The 21,995-nt window shown below is 32.7% G+C and overlaps 1 protein-coding gene across 5 annotated transcripts in view; it reads right to left on the bottom strand.

Moving 5' to 3' along the window:
- LOC124360607 (guanine nucleotide-releasing factor 2) overlaps positions 1–21,995 on the bottom strand; it is an 82,452-nt gene that overhangs the window by 48,516 nt on the left and 11,941 nt on the right. For 4 of the 5 annotated variants that reach the window (XM_046814359.1, XM_046814356.1, XM_046814357.1 and 1 more), the window contains exons 2-6: positions 17,467–17,693; positions 9,897–10,036; positions 4,874–5,021; positions 3,331–3,590; positions 508–716 (exon numbers count right to left, since the gene is read on the bottom strand). In XM_046814359.1, coding sequence (XP_046670315.1) covers positions 508–716; positions 3,331–3,590; positions 4,874–5,021; positions 9,897–10,036; positions 17,467–17,693 — 984 coding nt within the window. Of the gene's footprint in view, positions 1–507; positions 717–3,330; positions 3,591–4,873; positions 5,022–9,896; positions 10,037–17,466; positions 17,694–20,108; positions 20,228–21,995 lie in introns of those variants that run through there. The other variant, XM_046814361.1, reaches the window with a different exon arrangement.

The following is a 21,995-nucleotide window of genomic DNA, read 5'->3' as shown; positions in this document are numbered from 1 at the left end:
TACTGAATAACGTAACTGTTTACAAACAAACAGCGATCAGTCGAGCAACATGGCGTGTTTTTCCGTCCGTCGGAGTTATCTACTTATGTGGATAATGTATTGTTTATATTGTTTATTATGTGGTTTATATAAGTATTTTACACAAAACACACAAACACATAACATTTTAGAACACAGAAAATGACTCATTTGGAACTTCTTATATAGCCTTAGATCCAAAGAATTAACTTGCTAATGATATTTCACATTTAATTATTAATGCATGGGAAAGCTAATTTGGCATTAGTATTTGCAATATCATAATCTGTACTTCAAGAATTTGACAGTAAAATTAACCAACCCAATCATTATCTTTAGCACTATACTTTTCGCCATTTGGATGCTTGATGATGCTATTAAAATACAATTTATTTCTGATAAAACAAAAAATTACTACTAGTGTACAAATAATTAAATCTGCATTCAACAATACTTTAACTTATCTATACGTAAAAATTAATATTTTACCATGTGTATGCTGGACAGAATCCATATTTATTGAACTATCTTCATCCACTAAAGCCTGAAGTTCATCATCATCCTTCAAAGAAGAGTTGAGCATGGAATCTACGCTGCCAAGGGAAGAGTTATTAGAGCGTAAGGAAAGCCTCTCCATGGACTGTGTGGCTGCCCGTCGCTTGGGGGGTAGAGGAGGGGGTGAATCACTACCCCAGGACCTTCCAACATATTACTATTTTAGAAACTGTTATATTGATAGAACTCTTTTCATCACAAGAATGATCTTATGAAATATCTGATAGCTAACTAATTGAGACCTCTTTAGGAATTCAATAAATAATAATATAAAACTATCTTCCAATGTTAACACAATATATTGCCTAGTAAAGTCCCAATAGTTTAGTCTGCCGTCAGTGGTAGAGCTTGTTCAGGACAAAGAGCATATAAAGGAACAAATTAGCCACAATTTTTAAGATAAGTTATGGTTCAGCACAGAATATTGTCAATAATATGTGTTGATATTGAATAAAATGTCTGCAAGATGGATGCTACATCAGTTGATCAGTGAATTGAAAGAATGTCACATTGAAGTCTGTTAAAAACTTATATATTGTTTTCACATTGAAGGTTGTTCATTTCAATACAAAATTGTTATAGGCGATGAGACAGCGAGAAATGGCAACATAACTCATCGCCGGTGTCAAAAACATTTAGCATTCAGCAATTGGAAAGAAAAAAATCATGTTCACCTTCTTCTGGGATACAAAGTAGTTTTTCAATATTACATGGACGGAGGAATTACAGAAACTAGCACTTTTCTGCTGTAGTTGTAAATCAAAAGTAGGTGTAAAAGAGAATATTCTTATCCATCCTGAAGCCCTAGAATGCACCACGGAGGACAGAGAAGGATGATGACAGCAGAAGACATGAGGTCAGTGGAAAGTGGAAACGTGTGAGAGTGTGAAGTGGCTATATGAGGTGAATATTTACCTGACCCTTGTTTTTTCTCAACAACAGCAATTTCTCAGTGTATGTGTTCAAGATGGGTGTAAGCTAGGAAACTTAAGAGTGTCTCTGAAGGAATTCAGAGCATGGTGATGTTTGGCTAACTCTTTGCAGACTCTAATGATAGGGAAATAGTCTTATTGACAGGCTTAGATTAGTATCTCCGCATTTATTGAAATGGTGCTGAAATCTAAAACTGCAGAAGAAATTAAATGTGGCATGCAATCCCAGTTTAGCACATACTCACAATGATAGTTTTGTTCTAACACAATTATAATAGTAAGTGAAGGTACAAAAGTTGAAGGAAACAAAAAAGGAATGCTACAAGACCAGGAAAAAACTAAAAAATTTAAACCACAGTGAATGTGAGATGCCATGGCAATACTGCATGCTAAATAACCTCAATCAAGGAAATTGGAGTTTCTTTATGTAATATTTATTTACAACTAAGTATACTAAACTAACAACACATTCAAAAATACAAGGGGGTACCCAAAAAAAAACCGGAATTATTTTATAAAAATTATATATTATCAAATTTTTTACAATACGACCTTATCTCCTTTAAAATAATCTCCATTACAACTAATACACTAGTCCCAACGGTATTTCCATTGATCAAAACATTTTTTGTAGTCATCTTTAGAAATGGCTGCAAGCTCGAGCTTCGTTTTTTTCTTAACCTCTTCAACGCTGTCAAATCGTTGACCTTTCAAGCCTCTTTTCATGTGTGGAAATAAAAAAAAGTCACATGGAGCGAGGTCAGGCGAGTAAGGTGCGTGGGGCAGCGGAACCATGCCGTTTTTGGCTAAAAACTGCCTAACTGAGATGGCTGTGTGTACCGGTGCGTTGTCGTGGTGGAAGAACCAGTCTCCAGTCTGCCACTAATCGGGTCTTTTCTGGCGAACTTTTCGCTGAACCGAGCTCCAAGTTAACCCACTACTCTCTGATAGTTCCTCAATTGTCTGTCGACGGACGGTGAGCACAAGTTCACGAATTTTCTCAACATTTTCGTCCGTTCGAGAGGTTGATGGACGTCCAGAACGAGGTTTGTCTTCAATCAACATGTCGCCATTTTTAAATCGAGCGAACCACTCGTAGACCTGAGTTTTCCCCATAGCATCATCTTTGTAAGCTGTATTCAACATTAAAATAGTTTCTGAAGCATTTTTACCAAGTAAAAAACAAAATTTTACAGCTGCACGTTGTTCACTTAAACTTGCCATGACAAAAAACGAAACAAGAACAAAACAGGGTTAGCGAAAACAGTCACTACGAACGAACAGAATGCACTAGGACAACGGAACTGGGGTCTCTGAGCTCGCAATGGGTTGCGCGACACACGCCTAGGGGCAGGAATGTGTACTACACGCTGCCGGCTGCCAGCAATACAATTCCGGTTTTTTTTGGGTACCCCCTCGTATACCACACTATATGGTAATGCTTTGGCTGGGTAGAACTCACAAACAATTCAATACGGTTGATTCCGGCTATCCCACATTAGCATAAACTCATTATGATACTTTTTTGTTCTAACACAATTATAATAATAAACAAGGGTTCACAAGACAAGAAAAACACAACCAAGATCCACCTTCAAAAATTATTTGTTGCTGAAATCTAAATATAGTACTAACATGGAGGAGGAGGAGAACTGAAAATGCGAGTTTATATTGGCTTGGTGTTTTCTTAAGGTCTCATCTTCTCATGTTGTGTTACGATTGGTAGTTGATTGTATATTGTATTAATATTGGGTCAGTTACACTTATTATCATAAACATATTACCCAATTCATTATGTTTGACTTTCAATAGTACAAGTGCCTACCTGTTGGGTAGGGGTGGCTTAGGGGGAGGAACATCATCATGCAGGACGGACTCGGAGCTGAGAGAGTGGTGGGGGGTGACTGACTGTGATGTCTGTTCCAGGATCTGGCGTTCTCGTGGGGTCAAAGGGATGTCAGGCAAGGAGCTGCGCTGGGAGAACTCCAGGGAATAAGTGGAACTCCTGTCCAACTGAGGCTTACTGTGGTTCAGTGTCTTGCTGCTGTGTTCCATGATCTTTGCACTGGCTAGTGTCACCAAGTTCTACAAATATGAAAAATAGCAATGATTGTACGTCATGTTCTAGAACAACTACTTAAATAACATAATAATTTTACTTATCAAACCAAAATACCTATAAAATATTTTAGTAATAAAATTGGGAATAAAAGGTTTCCCTGAACTCATTCATCAACATTCAATAATTGTTTTAGACTAAGACGTTCACCTATAACTGCTATGCTATGGACACGTGCCTTCCATTGATCTCACCATGACATTAAACTAAAATGTTGGAAGGTATATAGTTATGTAGTGTAAAATAAAAAGGGTAGTAAAAGGATTCATAAGTTTATGAGTCATGGGAAAGCAGATAAAAACCAGTTATTAAGTTAATAAACACAGTTTACTAAGTAATAAAGCCAACAATGGTTCTAATACCCAACTAATCCTTCTACCACTCTCAACTGTCAATGTTGATTTTATCATAGTAGTGTATCAGTTCCTGGTAAATATATTTCTAACCAATTTACATTTGTGTATGCATATTCCTAAAATCCCAAAAAATTGATAACTTTTTTAATAAACTTAGTGGACAATAGAAAATACTTTTCAATCCAAACATTACATGACATGAACATGGTGGAGGTCAGTCATAGATAGAGAGTGTTCAAAGAAACTGGAGTGTCCAATAAAGTTCAATAGAGGTCCTTTACAAGGGTTAAATGCATCTTTTCTGAAGACAGGTACAATTTTACAAAACTTTACCAACATGAGTTGTACACATTTAAAGTATGGATAAGGTTCATCTTATAATCAAGTCCGAGAAAAATTAATGTAAAATAAAAATTTTACAGTATGTATATCAAGGATTCTCATCCTTTATGCCTATTCATATAATTCAAGTAAAAATTTCTGAATAGAATGACAGGTTTTTATTTATAAAAAATAACTTTCTTATTATTGAGTTAATAAAATATTTCACATGTTTGGCCCTACAATTGTTTATCCTTTATTTAAAAACATGCAATTTTCTTATGTTTCATTTATAAAATTAATTTCTTTCGGCTATTATTTATTTTTAAATAATGCTACTCCCTACAGATGTAATTGGTATGCTCAATATTCTACTTTAAATGCCTATAATTTCTTGTGGAGTGATAAAAAACTATTCTGTCTTCTGGGAAGTTATCTTAAATAGCTATGGCTTGGAAATAAAAAATAATTCATACATCCAAAAATTGATTGCACTCCTTAACTTAATTATTATCTGATATAAAAAACAATAAGTCCACTTAAATTTATTTACAATTCTAAACAACAAGTACCTGTACAGCATCTTCAACAAGATGGACAACTTCAGTGACATTTTCTTTGCTGATAGCCTTGTCTCCCATCAATAGAACATCATCACAGAGTCGGATCAGTTTGGCCAGACTTTGGTACACCTGGTTGGTGGCAGACACCAGAGCTGAGCTGTGGAAACAATAAATCTAATAAAGAAATTATAGAAACACCAGAAATGATGATTACCATTAGTATTTTGCTATATTATTGTCATGCAAGACAAAGTTAACAATAATATGAAACTGTAGAATATGCTGGTATTTAATAGGTAAATATCATTTATATATATATATACTAATATCAAATTCTACTTTAACCCTAGAAGTGGCAGGCGCCATATATACGGCGCGGTCGGCCGTCGTCTAAGTGGCAGCGCCGGAATTCCGGCCTGATTACATTGCGTGGCATTACGTTATTTTTGAAGGAGTAAATATAATCTGATTGTGATAAAAATCATATATTTGGAAAGATGGAGAATCATACTTTACAATGATAACGTATTGTATTAGGTTTTATACTATTTATAGATATCCTCTATGGATATATATAAACAGTTGTACAGCAGACATCTGGCCCGCCCACACAACATATTATGTTTAATTTCTATTGTTGTTCCAAGTTTATAGTTTGGAGTTTATTTCAGCTAGTTATTACTTATGAGCTAAATAATATTATACTACACATATTTTTGTAAATAATTCGTGATAAATTGAGTGAAATCTTTGGAGATAGATCAAGTGACTTGAGAGAACTGCTATTCAAACTGCTTGAGGAGCGGAATTCTACACTTGTATATATTGTAAATATAGGTATGTAACATCAATGCGTTTTATATTTATTTTTTAGTTGATTTATAACCAAAATAATTCATAAAAATGGTTTTAGGGTATTGAATACATTATATGTCAACATGTATATATCGGCTTTATGTCTTACCCCTGTGCATAAAAAATAAGTGCTTTGGTCAATTTCTGTAAAAAAACACAAAAAGTGTAAATATGGATTTTAAATTTAAAAGTCATATAAAATATATATTTCTGATATCACCAATAAATTCTAGATAAAATGTATATATTAGAATTGTTTTTTTATACGCTTGAAGTCAAGTACAAAACGGAATCCGAGGATAAAATTTAATTTTTTTCCTTTTTTAAATCTTTTGCTGCGTTAAAAATTTATGACAAGAAAAATATTTGTTTTTCTGTAGAACATGTTTTTCTGTGTTCTTTTATAAAAAAATGATGTATAATATGTTAAGTTTGGAGCATTAGTTGAGGTGGTGATATATATTAGAAAAATACATAAATAGTTGGCCTAAAACACCGTGCTACTACAGAGAATTTACAATGCCACCTCTAGGGTTAAATTAATCTTTCACAGGCAGATGTAAATCTATTCGTTAATGGCTGTGTTCCTAGTAGACAGTGCATAGATATATCTGCTAAATGTTTAGCATTGTCAAAATTTCAAAATAATAACTAATAACTGATTTTGTAAGGTTTGACAAAAAATTAATTACATCTTTAATTATTAACTTAGAACTCTCAATTTTTGGTATGTCTTTCTTCAAGAGACATACAACAAATGCTATATAAGCATTTTTTACTGTCATTACTTTTGGAATAATGATGGGTTAAAGTGGAGAAAGAATAAAATTTAAACAGGAAACAGTGTGTTTCTCCATATTTTTGGTTATTATACACGATAAGACACAAAATATATTACATTTACTTGAATACACGGGTGAATACTACCCAATCAGTAGAAAATTATTTCCGAAGTAACATATTAATGTGGTGGTATATTTTAATGTGGTAGAAGTTTGTAGTGAGATGTTTAGTGTGTCAGGGATCTTCTTTAGAATAACATACTATAGTTTTCTGGTAGTGAGTTGAACAGAAAAACTCCAATTGTTCGAATTGGGGATTGGGGCGATTCGGATAACCAGTAATTTGGATATAGCTAAGGATTCAAGCAAAACAATACTCATTAATCGGAAAAAATAGTAATGAACAGAAATTAAGTATTACTACAAATAATGTTTAAAATCTTATACGACATGCACCTGTATTGACAGTTCATATAGTACATAAGCCATCATTACCACCATTTGTTATACTATTTCAAACAGAAAGAACTTGCTGATTTCAATTTGTTTGGCAACAGTGACATCATGAAACCAGCCTTCTGCTCAGAACGATCTGGCCATTTTGAATTCAGTAACTGCCTGTTTTGGTGTTTTGATTTGGCCTCAAAAGGTGTTTACTTCATGAGATAGTGTTAATTACTTATAAACGAGTTCTTTATCTGTTTTGGTGTTTTGATTCAGTCTCAAAAAGTGTTTACTTCCTGGGATAGTGTTAATAATAAACGAGTTTATTACATATCTTTTTAAATCAATACGTATTATTTTTCTTAGTAATTTCATGGTTTTTATATGTGAAATGTTAAAATTAGTCAGCTCCAGGTGCCAAAATTAGAAGAGTGCCAAACAAGCAAAAAAATGACATTTTATAAAGCTCTCTAAAATATTATAACGGATTGGAGTAAATTCGTATTTGAAATTTTTTAATTAAAAAATAACAATAATAGAAATAAGGAATATAAATAGACCTACAAAAAAGAATGTATAAAAGATTCACGCCCAAAAAGATGCATAATTTTTTTAAACATCCAACCAAAGGGCACTGAATTTGAAACCATATGGAATCGATTTATCATATGATTGCCAACTAAAAACCGAATTAAAAGTTTTTATCCAAGTGGACTGAAATTATCAAATGTATTGCAGATATTTTTGTTATATTAATTAGGCAAAAATAAAAACATTTTTTAACAGTTTATAACTGGGCAAGTTTTTTGATAATAGAAAATTTCGGACCATTCGGATAAAAAGGTTTTACTGTTTTTATTTGGCACTCATATGACAAATCAATTCCGATTTGTTTCAAACCAGCAACATTTGAATGATGTCTTAAGAATTTTTTTACAATATCTCTGTAAGTTGCATCAAATGAAAGAAGTTTTAGTAAACTGAAAATAATAAAAAAACGATATCAGAAAATTTTACAGGACAACAACAATTAACAAACTTGGCCATCATATCAATAAAGCACAAAGTAGCTTTAATACTATCTTCTGATGATATCGTTAAAACACTTGCAGCAATAAACCCAAAAAATTTCATTTTAAAGTTTTTTTGAGGATTTCCAGTTTGTACAACAATTGATTTAACATCTATTAATTGTGAAATTAAATAATGGTAATTCTATATATTACATTAAGCACTTATTTACTATACCTTCTTCCTTTTAGATTAAGAGTTTATAAATTGTGATAAAGTGAAATAAATAATATTTATATATATTTTTTTTTTATTAGTATCAGGCCTAGTTGGGAGGGCCAAATTAAATTCCTGAAATACAGCCTAGTTACGTTCTTGACCTCACTTCACCAGGTACATCCCACCATTTTTCAAAAATGAAAAATGAACAAAATTGGTTATTAATTAATTTATTATTTTGTATTGCATACAATTTTCTAAATTTTGTAAACTTTAAAACATTCTATAGTATGAGAATATTTTTTTTTTAATTTATATTTATATTTTTGTAAATTTTTGATAATAATCGTACCCATAGAAACAAATTTAGCCTTCTGTGTAATACTTGTAGTTTTTACAATATATTTAATTTTTCTCCAAGAGAACTTAGATACCATTATATATTTGTTTCAGTGAAGTGAATTTGGAAAGTGAAGAATAAATTGCCTATCTTAAATTCTAATATTTGTTATATAAAAATTTTGTTTTTTAATCATTTACACATTGTTTTATACCACATGAAAAAAAACTCATGTAGGTTTATAATATACATGTATTTTTTACAAAATTTTTAAAGTACAAAGATAAAACACTAAAACATGCCATCATGGGAAACCACTGTTACCACTGTTCTGGGTTAATTTTTATATTAAGCCTACTTAATCCTTTTAAGGCCAGATTTTTGCAGTTTACTGCCCTGTAATGCCAACTCCCACAAGAGGTTGTATACTTCAATTTATGATTAAGATAAAACTTAAAACTTTTTCTCTTTAGATTAAGACTAAAACTATTTAAACCCTTTGGGTACTAATTTCCGATACACTGGACACTGCCTGTTTTAGGAAGAAAAGCCTACATCTAAATCATCGGGGTGTATATTATTCTTTATGAAATCATTGTTTTCATAGTGACAACAATTATAAAAATAAACTGATAGTTTCACAAGCCAAATAACATTAATATTGTGTATCGTTGCCAGCACAGTTTTATGAAATCATTAATTGAACGCTGTTCTTCGTTATAAGGTGTTGAAATATTGTAATAATGTGTACAGGTATATTTACTTTAAAATAAAATTAAATTTTATGTCTAAAGTATTTATACTATGCGTTTTTAAGCATGAAAAAGTATTAAACTATAAAAAATATTCAATTATAAATTAATTAATTGAAAAGTTTTCCTTGAATGCTGTAATAATTTTTATAATGATTTTGCAAAAGAAATTCATGCTTAAAAGCACAAATTACAAAAAATATAATGAGAATACTAAATTGATTAAGATGTTTTTAATATAATTGAAAATTACAGTACTTCAGCACTGGCTCTCTCAGCAAACGAGGGCTTGAGAAAATAAAATTTATCCCAATCTGTTGAGTACTGAACCCTTCAAAATAAGAACACTCTTCTTTCATTAGCCTATAGGAATTTATATTGTTTTGGCTTTTTCATAGACATATTATGTAGGACAATCTTTCAGGTAATTTTAGCAACTGAAGAAATGAAATTTATACGAGTCAGATAAAAATTACAAAAAAGATCAAGAAGGTGAATTGTTTCTGAATAAGTAATACCATCCCTCAATCAAGCCACCAAATCATTGTTCCTTTATTAAAATAAAATTTAGTTATTTTCTACAATATTTACATGAAGCTGTCTCAGTTAGTAACTAAACGTAAACTGACCTCTGGTCGATGAAGACATAAGTTTTGAGAACACTATGGATAGTTGTGACAGTCTCCAGTACAACTGTTCCATTCCCTGGTAGCACCTCCAACTTGTTCCTTGACACCACATCTCGAAAATGCTTCAAAGCAAACTGAACCTAAACACCAAATTAATCTGATATAATATTTGCATTTGTAACAGATAACATTTAACAGTAAAAGAAAAAATCTGTGAAACCGGACAACTTGGCATTTCGGACCACCCTATATATAAGAAGTGAAATCAATTAAATTTATTCCAAAATGATGACTTAATAGTAAAACCTTCAAAATGAGGTCCACCTCGACCTACTTTTACATTAGAAAATCTTTAAAAAAATTACCCTTACCCCCATAAAAGTCCTATTTTGTACAATTTTTGGGTGTTACAATTATTTTACCGAATTCTATGAGGTTGAAATATGGAGTTTTCAGTTGAAACAAAGAAGGTTGGTTTCCCAGTTCAGTCACTATATAGGTGGTCTACCTCACCCTGTATAATCAATCAGTCATGTTGCCATTTACATCAACGATTGTAGTGTCTCTGTGTCTCTGGCTTCATCCTGTCACAACCTTGGACAACGACAAAATATTGGAATATTTGTTGTTAAATAGTGATAGTTATTACAAATTCACTAGGGAGTTATGTAGCCAGTGATGTTGCCATTTACATCAACGATTGTGGTGTCTCGGGCTTCATCCTGTCACAACCTTGGATAACAACAACATATTGCAATATTTGTTGTTAAATAGTGATAGTTATTACAAATTCACTAGGGAGTTATGTAGCCAGTGATGTTGCCATTTACATCAACGATTGTGGTGTCTCAGTGTCTCTGGCTTCATCCTGTCACAACCTTGGATAACAACAACATATTGCAATATTTGTTGTTAAATAGTGATAGTTATTACAAACTCACTAGGGAGTTAAGTAGTCAGTATTGTTGCCATTTACATCAACGATTGTGGTGTCTCTGAGACATAGCTTCATCCTTACACTAACTCAGACAACTATCAAGCATATGCGATCTTTCATAACTGCTGTTGTGTTCCCTGCTCTTACTTTTAGTTGTAGAATTATGGGAGATGTATCATTTTAAATATATGGATAGTAAACATCCATGGCAGCATTTTAGAGGGTGTTAATACAATATTTGTCATGGTAAAAAAACACATACATTCATACAAAATTACAAATTTAACTGTAATTAATCCTGAATCCGGCAGTTGAAATTCCTTTAATGGCAGGCACTATTTTGCTAGTTGAACACACCTTCATTCAAACTTTTGTAGAATGTTTATTTTTTAAGTAAAGTATACACTATTATATATTTTATTTTTCAGTGTGAAACAAGGAACATTTATATGCAGTTGAATTATATGTGTTCATTCAAATTTAGGTTTTTGTTTTTCATTATAAGTGAAAAAACCAAAAAGTAAAACAAAAATATCCAAGAGTAAAGCCTTATAAAAAACAGAAATATTTTGTATAATTATTTTTTTTAATATTTACAAAATAAACACTTATATTTTATTTATTCTTAGAGATATTGATACCACTTGATGGCAAATTTCACAAGGAAAAGTTTGATGTTGTTTGATACTGGCACAACTCTAGTAATATTACAAGAAACAACAAAATACTAGCAACTAGTGAAACTAGTCGTCTAACATTACTGAAATTTCACAAACAATGGTTGTGCTGAAGGTCTTTCTTTGCAACACATATCAACGAACAGATGTTTGAAGCAGATGATCTTGTTGAGATAGAAATTATGAATGCAGTTATGTAGCCAAACCCATTCCTAAACGAAAATTCCCGCGGCAAAAGTATAGGGAAAAGTCTTGTTTTTTCGCATTCTCTCGAAGTGCACGACCAGACACAGCAAATCAGAATTTGTATTACAACTTTATAATTTCATTGCATACTTATTATGCATTATTATTCAGTACAATATATATATATATATTGTAATGACTCATTTCATACGCCCATCTCACATTCATTTCAATACTTAGGCCTAATTTAATTTAGAAATTTGTTAGTACAGTAAAAGCCCGCTAATTCGGCACTTTCGGGGATCGAAGTGTTCCGGATTATTGAAAATTCCGGATTACCGAGCGTCATATGAAAATGCCGGAAAATTCGGTTTTTAGCCGCTAAAATCGTATCCCACTAAAGTAAAAGGAGTGAAATCAAGTGATATTAACTCAGAAAAGCTGAAAACCCAGCCAAAATACAATCACTCTTTAAAAATAGTGGCTGGGTTTTCAGTCCCAAAGAGATAATGTACAGTAGCTTGATTTTACTTTTTCTACTTTAGCGATGATAGCGGGCTAAAAATCGTCGTCTAAGTTTCAGAGTGTGGCTTTAAAAAAAATCACTCTTTACGTGTAAACAATTAAAGAATTACTAAGGAGATAAATAAAATTAAACAAACATTAGTTTGAACACAAAATGAACATTTAATGCCTAGAAAAACATTTCTAAACTTAGGTTAACTTAGATGTAGGCTAACTAGTGCGTACATTATGTAATAAATATTATGGTAAACATAATTTTTGTGTACAGTATTTTATTTGAAAAAGACCTTATGTCTGTTTGTTTTTTTTATCATGTTTCTTCTTTAAAAAGTCATTTCTCAGAACATATAAATTTACAAGCTCTGAAGCATTGTAGGAGCTGCTGCGTTCGGCAAATCGTATAAACGTGTTGATAGTGGCACTTGCTTCACTCCACGTAGGCACGGGTGTTGGATCATCATCTGCTCCCTCTTCATCATCTGATTCGGACTCCACAGGATGAGGCTCTGACTGAGGTCCAAGTACACTTTTGATGAGCAGTTCATCCGTAATTTCTTCTTCAACTGGCTCGTCGCAATCAATGTGTATCCACTCCAAGATTTCTTCTTGTGGCACTTTCCTTATTTCGTCTTGGGAACTGTGGGCCACCAAGTCCAGTATTGCTTCATTGTCGACTGAAACAGCAATGTCCTCTTCTTGGTAGGCAGCTGGCCATAGTTTTCGCCAAGATTTCTGTAGAGTGGTGGGCTTGACCTTTTTCCATGCCAAGGCGATTCCGAAAATTGCATCTTTTATGTTGAATTTTTTCTGAAAATCAACCACCATACACTCTGAGTTTATCAGGCCTTGAAGAAAGGACGCTCTGTAAAAACATTTAAAGTTCTGAATCACTCCTTGATCCATTGGCTGAATCAAGGACGTGACATTTGCCGGGAGGTATGCAGTAAAAATATTTCCCGATATCAACTCAGACGCTGCAGTGTGAGCTCTGCAATTGTCTAGGATGAGCACAACCTTGCTGTCTTCAGGTAAGCCACGGATTTTCAAATTGTCTTTTACAGATGGGACGAAGTGGTGGAAAAACCAATTTCTAAATAAATCGGAGTTCATCCACGCATTGGATTGAGCATCGTATATTACGGGTAGGTGGGTAATGCCTTTCAGAGGTCTTGGCTTTTTTGCTTTTCCGATGACGAAAGGCGTCAACATGTGGTCCCCTAAGGCATTGCCACAGAGCAAAATTGTCAAACGGTCTTTGTTTTTTTTAAAGCCTTTGGCACATTTCTCATCCCCTGCTGCCAAAGTCGAATTAGGCAAACAACGCCAAAGTAGGCCAGTTTCATCAGCGTTGTAAATCCGGCATGCTGACAAATCGTAGTCTTCAACTAGATTTTCAAATTCAGCTTTATATTCTTCAGCCGCATTTTGGTCGGCTGATCGGAGCTCCCCAGCTACATCAAGCTTCCGTATTCCGAGTCGATTTTTAAATCGGTGCAGCCAACCATCAGAAAAGGCACATTCTTTCTCATCTATTTTTAATTCCTCACGGAACTGTTTAGCTTTTTCCATGGTCATGGGCCCAGTCACAGGCTTCCCTTCAGACCGCTTAGCGCTAAACCATTTGAATAAAATTTCGTCAAGGTCGTCAAGTTTAGGTTTTTTTAAAGTTTGTCGAGACTGCATGTCTTTGACATTTGTAGTTTGAGACTTAAATTTAAGTAACTTTTCTTTATTCTTCTTGATGTCATACATTGTTGATGAACCAATGTTGAATTCTTCCATTAGCTTCATTCTACTCTCACCTTTTTCTACACGTCTTATAATTTCTAGCTTTTGTTGAATGGTAAGTGTGACATGCTTACGTTTATTTCCAACTTTGCTGGTGGATGAGCTGGGCTTAGAAAACATAGAGCACAACTTTGAGAAAGTTAAAACACAATATGAACGAGCACAACACTCACGACTGCACTCGAGTACGAACTGACAGTGACTGAGACTGAGACTGAGGCAGACGCTAGACAAACACGTAACAGCGGACACTCGGAAAGTGGCCCTGAACCCCCTCACACACAGCTTCTGCGTCACATACGATCCCTTCCAACTGAGCACGAACCTTTCCGAGCGCTCTTGCGAACTGTACGTTTCACAGTGCGGTTAAAATATCTCATTTACGCGATTTTTTTTAAGACGGTGCCGGATGAATGAAAGTGCCGAACCATTGGATGCCGGATTAGCGGGCTTTTACTGTAATAATAATTAAGGAATAATTATTTATAAATTGTCTCAAATTTTAATACAAACCATAATAAATACAAAATTAAATATATCAAAATTAATCAAAATTCACCTTATTACATATAAAATTCAAAAGTTATAAAGTGAACTAAAGTCAGTGATACAGTGTGGAGGGATGATTGTTGAAGAGTGAAGAGAGCAGATATTTGAAAGGTGGAGAGGAGAGAGGGATCTAGAAGAAGTGAAGCAAGATTATTATTATAAAGAAACTGGTTACATTTATTCAGCAGTATTTGAAAGGTTACTTTATTAAATTCTTATTATCTCTGAAGTACAAAGAAGCAGAAGACAGACATTGGGTGAGAAAATTCCTTTTAAGTTTAATAGTGATTCATTGGAAGAACATAAAACCCAGGAACATTCGATTTGGCTAATAATTCAAAATTAATATAATTAAAATTTAACAATTATTTTTCAAAATTACAATATCTTTTATAAAAAAAAAAAAACCCAATATTTCTATTTCATGCCAGCACGACCACCCTGCCCTAAAAATTAAGAATTGTATTTAAAAATTTACCATTATTGTATCCTCCATCTTGTTTCAAAATTCAAACTTGTATGTCAATTAATTTATCATCATTAAAGTTCACATTTATATCATACTGAGTTATTTGTTATTTCTAACTATAATCAGAATACAAATTAAGTTTAACCATTTATTTAAAGTAATAATAGTAGTAGTATATATATGATATATATATATATATATATATATATATATATATATATATATATATACAGTATATATATAAAATATATATCAAATTACTCTGTGAAACATCCCGATTAATTTGGTATAACATTTGTTCTACTTGAATTTTATTTTCGATAGCAAAAGTTTGATTAAATAGATGACTGCAAAATCGACTAGTGACTAGTTGATCAACATTGAAGAAACATTTTTAAGCGACTAGTCACTAGTCGTCTAACAGATGGAGGGTTAAAGATGAGTATACAATAGGAACAATCCATAAAATATCCAACAACAAAAGCTCTGAAAGATCCTATATATTTTGAATAATTGTCTTCTTTTCAACAATTCGCTTCAGTAAATCAGTAAATTTTGATTGCTGCTCATTTGTCATAATTTTTTAATCTTATTATTATTGTTACTGCCCCAATGAAATTAAATTTATGGACTTCCTTTCATCATAACAATGTACAGAATTGTGCAGTGAAAATCATGAAAATTTGAAGTTGTTAGTAGCCCTATAAATCAGTAATAAGTGGGGGGGAAAGGTCATTCTGCCATGTGAATTTGCCTTCATACTTTGTATTTTGAAATTTTTTTGTTAAACTTGTAGATTAAAAAAATCTAACCTTGAACATTTTGTTATTACCTACAGTAAGTTTACATACTCATAACAATAAAGGTTTCTGCTGAGTTTCATGGATTTATCTTAACACGTTCACGACGACATGTATCCCATCGGGTAAAGGTGAACTTTTAGACTGCTGCTATGTATTCGGTCGTAAAGCATGTTGTGAGCCCAATGTGATACAAGTTGCTATGAATTAAATTGTTGCGTTTTTATTGTTTGCCTATCTTTGTGGTTTATTAAATGTTATCCCACGCTTAAATAAATACCTTAGATTATTGTGAACCCTGTTGGGCGTACAATTGCTTACTTTTTAAGGTAAATCAATTTTTTAGCTACCACTTGGGCTGCACGGAAAACATCGAAAAACATATTGAAATAAACTTTTTTGCACGAAATTGCAAAGCCTACATACATATCTCGTTATACTTAGATGTTAAAGTAAAAATACGATTACAGTTTTATGCCATTATTAAAAAAAATCTATGGCAAATAAAAAAGTCTGGAAATAAGCTGTTGTTGTGAACGTGTTAAACCATTCACTAGAGAATAATTTTTTCGAAAAACACATACAGACAGATAAATTCCAAAATAAGTTAGACAGGACACATATTATCATATATTATTTTTTCCTGCTAGACAACGTGGTAAAGTTCAATCAAATGGTTGTGAAATATCCTGTATATGTAATATATAATATGTGACCTGTTTGTGAGTTCAAAAAGAGGTACTGCACAGGGACACGACAGGAAAAGACCTACAATTTGTATGTGGAGAATGTAAAGAAGGTTGTCATCTACTATGGCTTCTCACTCCACAAGTGTAGACAATAAGTTAAAACGTAAACAAAACTCTTATAAATAGTATAAATATATAAAAAAATAGCTGTTTTAGTGTTAAAATTAATATAAAACAAGCCATGACTTACCAATGAACATAAAGGACTAATGAAAGGTTAGTACAACTGTAATTATGTAACTTACCTGAAAATCACTTACCTTTTCTACTTTCCCATCATCTAAGTAGAACATTTTTTTCATCATAACTTTTTATTTAAAAACCTTACTTAATACAAGGTTTTAGTTCAATTCAAAATAAAATTGTAAACCAAATGAATGGGTTTACAACGGTTAATTTATATTTTGTTTCCATCCTAAAAATGTTCAAACTATATTCTTTTAATTTTATACATTAAAATTTATATTTGCTAGTATTTTACTTGAAGTATGTTTATTTTCAGGCATATAGGTTAAAAAATGTTATGCAAAAATATTAACTAAGTTATAATTTTTTTTAAACTTTCTGCAAAACAGCTATTTTAGCAGCAGTCTTTTTGCATATCCCTTTTTAAGAATGAGGCAATAAATATTTTTGTTACTATCAAAAAATAACTTAAACAATTTTGGTTTGCAAAGCATTAACTGACATGATTTAAAAACTGTATTGTGATTTCTAATGAAACACTTACACAACACATATGCAGCATTAAATTAAAATTCGTACATTACATTAATTTTTTATAATTATATTAAATTTTCCCTATTTTTCTGAATTAACCTGTATTATTTGACAGAAATTATAATGTTAGTAGGAACATTCATACATTTACACAAATAAGTAAGTCTGACCTGTCTGACATGCAGGTCAAGGTCTCTGAGAGGGTTGCGCTCCAGTTCAGCCGGGGGTTCACTGCCACTGGTGGTACGATGCTTTGGGCTTGGCTTGGGGGACCCGGACCTGGCCCCTGCTGGTGACCGCATTTGAGCCAAAATGTCCAGAAAATCTTCTTTGAACGATCTAGCACGCCGAGCCAGCTTCCCCCCTTTAGCTCTAGGAGTGCCCTCACCCGAGTCACCTGCACAATGGAAAAACAGATTATAGCCTGAAATTATTATCATTTAATCCTCATAGGGATCAGCCTATTCTTGGGGAAATGAGTTCATCAATCTACCCTAGAGTCCAATCATAACCTTTAAATAATATTACAAGACATAACAAATAAATTAAAACCTAATAAACAAAATATCACAAAATAAAATAAAAAAGACAAAACCAGAGCAGGTAAGTTTTATACCCATTTCAGCCATTAAGTATGTCTTTTATTGATTATATCTCAACGTTGAGGAAGATTCCTTTCTTCTGTATTACAAAGTTCTTTTATCAACAAAAAATCGAGATCTTGTGCCAAAACGATGATACTAAGAGGAAAGGTCTTCGTCTCTACCAAACAGTACTTTTTGCTGAGGGAATTAATGGGGATATCTTATCCTCCAAAAGCATATCTTTAACTTTGAGACTTGAAGGAAATTGCTTCACAATAAGACACATGAGTTGTAGTCTTTCGCTCCATTGAGTTTCCCAATACTGGGAGAGGAGTTTTGAGATTGCAGGGAGCTCAGAGTTGCCGACATGAGCCTCACTATTGTACTAATAAGCATTGTGCACATGTGTGTGCATGCGGTATGACAAAAACTATTAACTAATCATTCTTTATTAATACCTGCATTACATATAAACTCTAAATAAATATAGCAGGCCTACTTTAATTCATAAAAATATTTTAACTATACGTTTCTACTTTGAGTTTAATATTTTTGTAAAAATATATAAGTTTTGTACCATGCCCGCCCAGCTCCTGTGGTCAGGGGTCTATCCAGTCCCATCTTTGCAATGGCCATGATGTGGTTATATTACGCTATATCTTACAGATTAAAATATAGCAGGACTTAAACTACTCTTTATTAAACAATTTGTTAAAAAAAGACCTTGTTGGATTAAATTATCTTTAAGTTAGAAAATAACTTCGATGCTGGAGTGTGGTGCGTGTGAATGTGTTAAAGAAGTTTTTTAAGATCTTATTTAAATAGTCTTAACAAAATATTACCAATGTGAAAGTAACCAATCAACAAAGTTTTAGCCACTGATTTTTAATATACAGGGCGTATACCTGATATTGGGTTGTATATATTTATATATATCAACAAGGTAGGAACATGCCACACCATGTGTCACATAATAGCTTTGCTAAGGTGAATACAAAATTTCAAGTGGAGCTAATTTTATTATTCACAGATGGAACGGAAGGACAGACAATCATACAGAAAATAAATTTTGATATCCCCCGGCAAACAAAAAAGAAATAATGTCAACCTACTGAGTGATAGACTTCAACGGCGATCAGCCAAATACCATAAAAAAACTTGCATCACAATGGAACTCAGTGTTCCTCATATAGAAATGAAGCTTCATGCAAAACTTCAAGTCTATAGATCAGTTTGTCTACAAGATATCATGTAGACAGACACACAGAAATAACTAATGTTCCAGTGCCATGAGTGATAGTTAGCTAACTTTTTATATTTTATTAATCATACAATAAATCTAGTTATGTGTACAAATCCAATCAACCACTTCCAACTGATTTAACCACATCCTCTGATTTTGAAATGACGTCAGAATTCTAAAGAAGAGATGATATCATGAGTGTCTGTATCAAAGTAGCATGTAATGCAAGATGAAAAGCGTGTGGCTCATAAATAGCATGTCATGTAGTTAATTTTTAAGTACAAAATATCTCAATTATTATTTAGAAATATAATCTGATATAATTTATTAGTTGATTTTTAGTTTATGCCCAAACAGTTAACATCCTACATATTGAGCCCAATACATGTATATCTTTCATACATAAATCTTACACATACTGTACTGTTTATTTTATATAATTATTTATATTTAGTTGTATATTTTTTCAATTTGTACTTGTGTATGTGTGTGGGGTGGTCACACATATAATTTACAAATATTAGTAAAATAAAAATATAAAAATTAAAACTGCTAACAAACTTGATTAATTTTTTTATTAAATGTTGTAAATCAAACATTGTGGAAGGGTGGACAGTAATGACGTTAAGGCCACACTTCAATTCAGAAACCATTAGGAGAAGGCCACTGCTGTGAAGGGAATAATAACTTAGACTAATTTTTTTATCAGATTAGATAAAAAATAAAGAATGGCCCTGAAAAACAGCTGAAAATTCCCAAGGCTCGGAAAGTTACCCTATGAATGTCCCTGACTTATGACAAGTAACTAAGAATCGTATTATTTATTAGTCATCGCACTTACAAGACTGGAATTCTAATGAACTGCATGTTTGTACCGATCCGTTCTTGAATTATGCCGCAATTCCTGTACTAAGCTTTAAATATAATTTTAAATTTAGAAAGTAACATAAAACATAATAACGTTATGAGCACATTGGTAACTCACATAAGCGTAGTAAGTTGATGGCGAACGGTGACAGAGACGGGTCGGGCCGGGCCGGGCGCGTCCAACTGCTGGCGTTAACCACTCACACGTCCCACACACACACACTGTCCCTGGCCTAGTCCGTAGTCACGGGGTCACCGCCACAACCGTATAAGTACTACTACCTCTGCTAGCCTTTACTCAGTAAGCTTTGTAACAGCAGTGCAACGGCAAGCTTTGTTATGACGACTAAAGTGGAAAATTATAAATAACAAACGGGGTATAGACAGACAAGCTTCCATTAGTCAACCTGTATGTCCGTTTTTTATATTTTATTTCTGATTTCAAAAACCAGTAAAGGTAAAAAAAACTATTCGGCACAATTATTATTCTTGCAATCTTAAACAAAAACAAAATTAATATTAGATTTTAATAACAAACTTCAAGACAGCGGTTGATTTTTTTTTTTTTTATTTAATCACGTAAACTCTAATAAGGTTTATGCAAAACCTTTATAGCTCTCCACATCAGATTTTAATAAAGTAGTTCGCTCGTAACGAATGTGCATGACGCGGGAAGAGGTTGACATTCGTACAGTAATGTATAAAGAAAATGCTCCCCGACGTTTTAGTATTAACCCTAAAAACAAGCACTCGTTCAGAAGCACAGCAGGTGCAAAGTAAAGTTCTGGTACTTCTATTCGGTAAGTCCTCTTAGAGGATGGACTGTAGGCCTACACTCAATCCACAAAATGAAGGGCTCGTTGTTCATAATCAACGTGTCCTGCTCATTTTTTGAGCGTTCACTGTGGTTTTGCGTGGGATATAAACAATGCTGGATTTCTTTCTAACGTACTCTTCACAGATGAAGCTACTTCCAATAGGAGGGCATTGTTAACTCTCGACACTCGTGTGTGGGCCTCAGTTAATCCAGATGCAACTTTTCTACGGCGACACCAACATAAGTTTTCTGTGAATGTACTAGTATGTGTAGAAATTATACATAATTCGTTAATTGACGCGGACATATTGCCGAAAAGGTTAAGTACCATACATATCTTGTGGTGGTTGGAAGACGTCCCATCGCACTAGAACAACCATGAGGTTTCTATGTGATATAACGCCTAAAGCACATATGACATAGTATTAACATAGTAAATCCCTGAACCTCGACCCATTAAGATATTTTTCTCTGCACTCATATGAAAGACACTGTTTATAGCTCATAGGTTGAAAGTGAAAAGGATTTAGTTGTTCGGATAGTTCAAGTTGATGCTGTGATCCAAACAAAACGTCAATATTTTTTAAGAATTCCGGCGTTTTACATGAGATCGCGTCATACTATGCAGTCAGGCAGAATTTTATTTTGATTTAATTTTTGACAATGTAAATTTTCTTCAAGCATTAAAATTTAGTATTATTATCTCACAAAAAAAACAAATAAACCCTATTGCCGTAAATAAATGAACTTAATAGTTAACATTGTATTTTTTGCTGTGAAAAAAACTACGAAAATGATTCTGAGCATTACAACAATTAAAAGCCTATATCTATCTTATTACCGACCGTATTTTATGATTTAGATATCATCAAGTTTGTATTTAAATGTTGCAAATTACATTACAATTTAAAAATTGGTATAGTCTCATTAATCTACATAATTAAGCTTTAAAATAATTTGATTTTTGTTATATAATGTCTTTACTGATTTATAGAATTAAAAAAAAAACTAAAATAACACATTCAGGTGGACAGAAAACTAAGCATTACTGAATCATCTTTGTGACTGTTTTGTTTGCTTTAAAACCGTGTATATCAGCTTATAAGGTTACAAATAAAGAAACAAAAAACTTATATACTACCTGGAACAACAAATACTCGTAATACAGTCACACAGCTTATCCTACTT

The sequence above is a fragment of the Homalodisca vitripennis genome, chromosome 4 (genome assembly GCF_021130785.1).
Source record: "Homalodisca vitripennis isolate AUS2020 chromosome 4, UT_GWSS_2.1, whole genome shotgun sequence".
In the NCBI taxonomy this organism is placed as follows: domain Eukaryota; kingdom Metazoa; phylum Arthropoda; class Insecta; order Hemiptera; family Cicadellidae; genus Homalodisca; species Homalodisca vitripennis.
The sequence above is the reverse complement of the archived record's forward strand: the minus strand, read 5'-3'. Positions and strand labels throughout refer to the sequence as shown.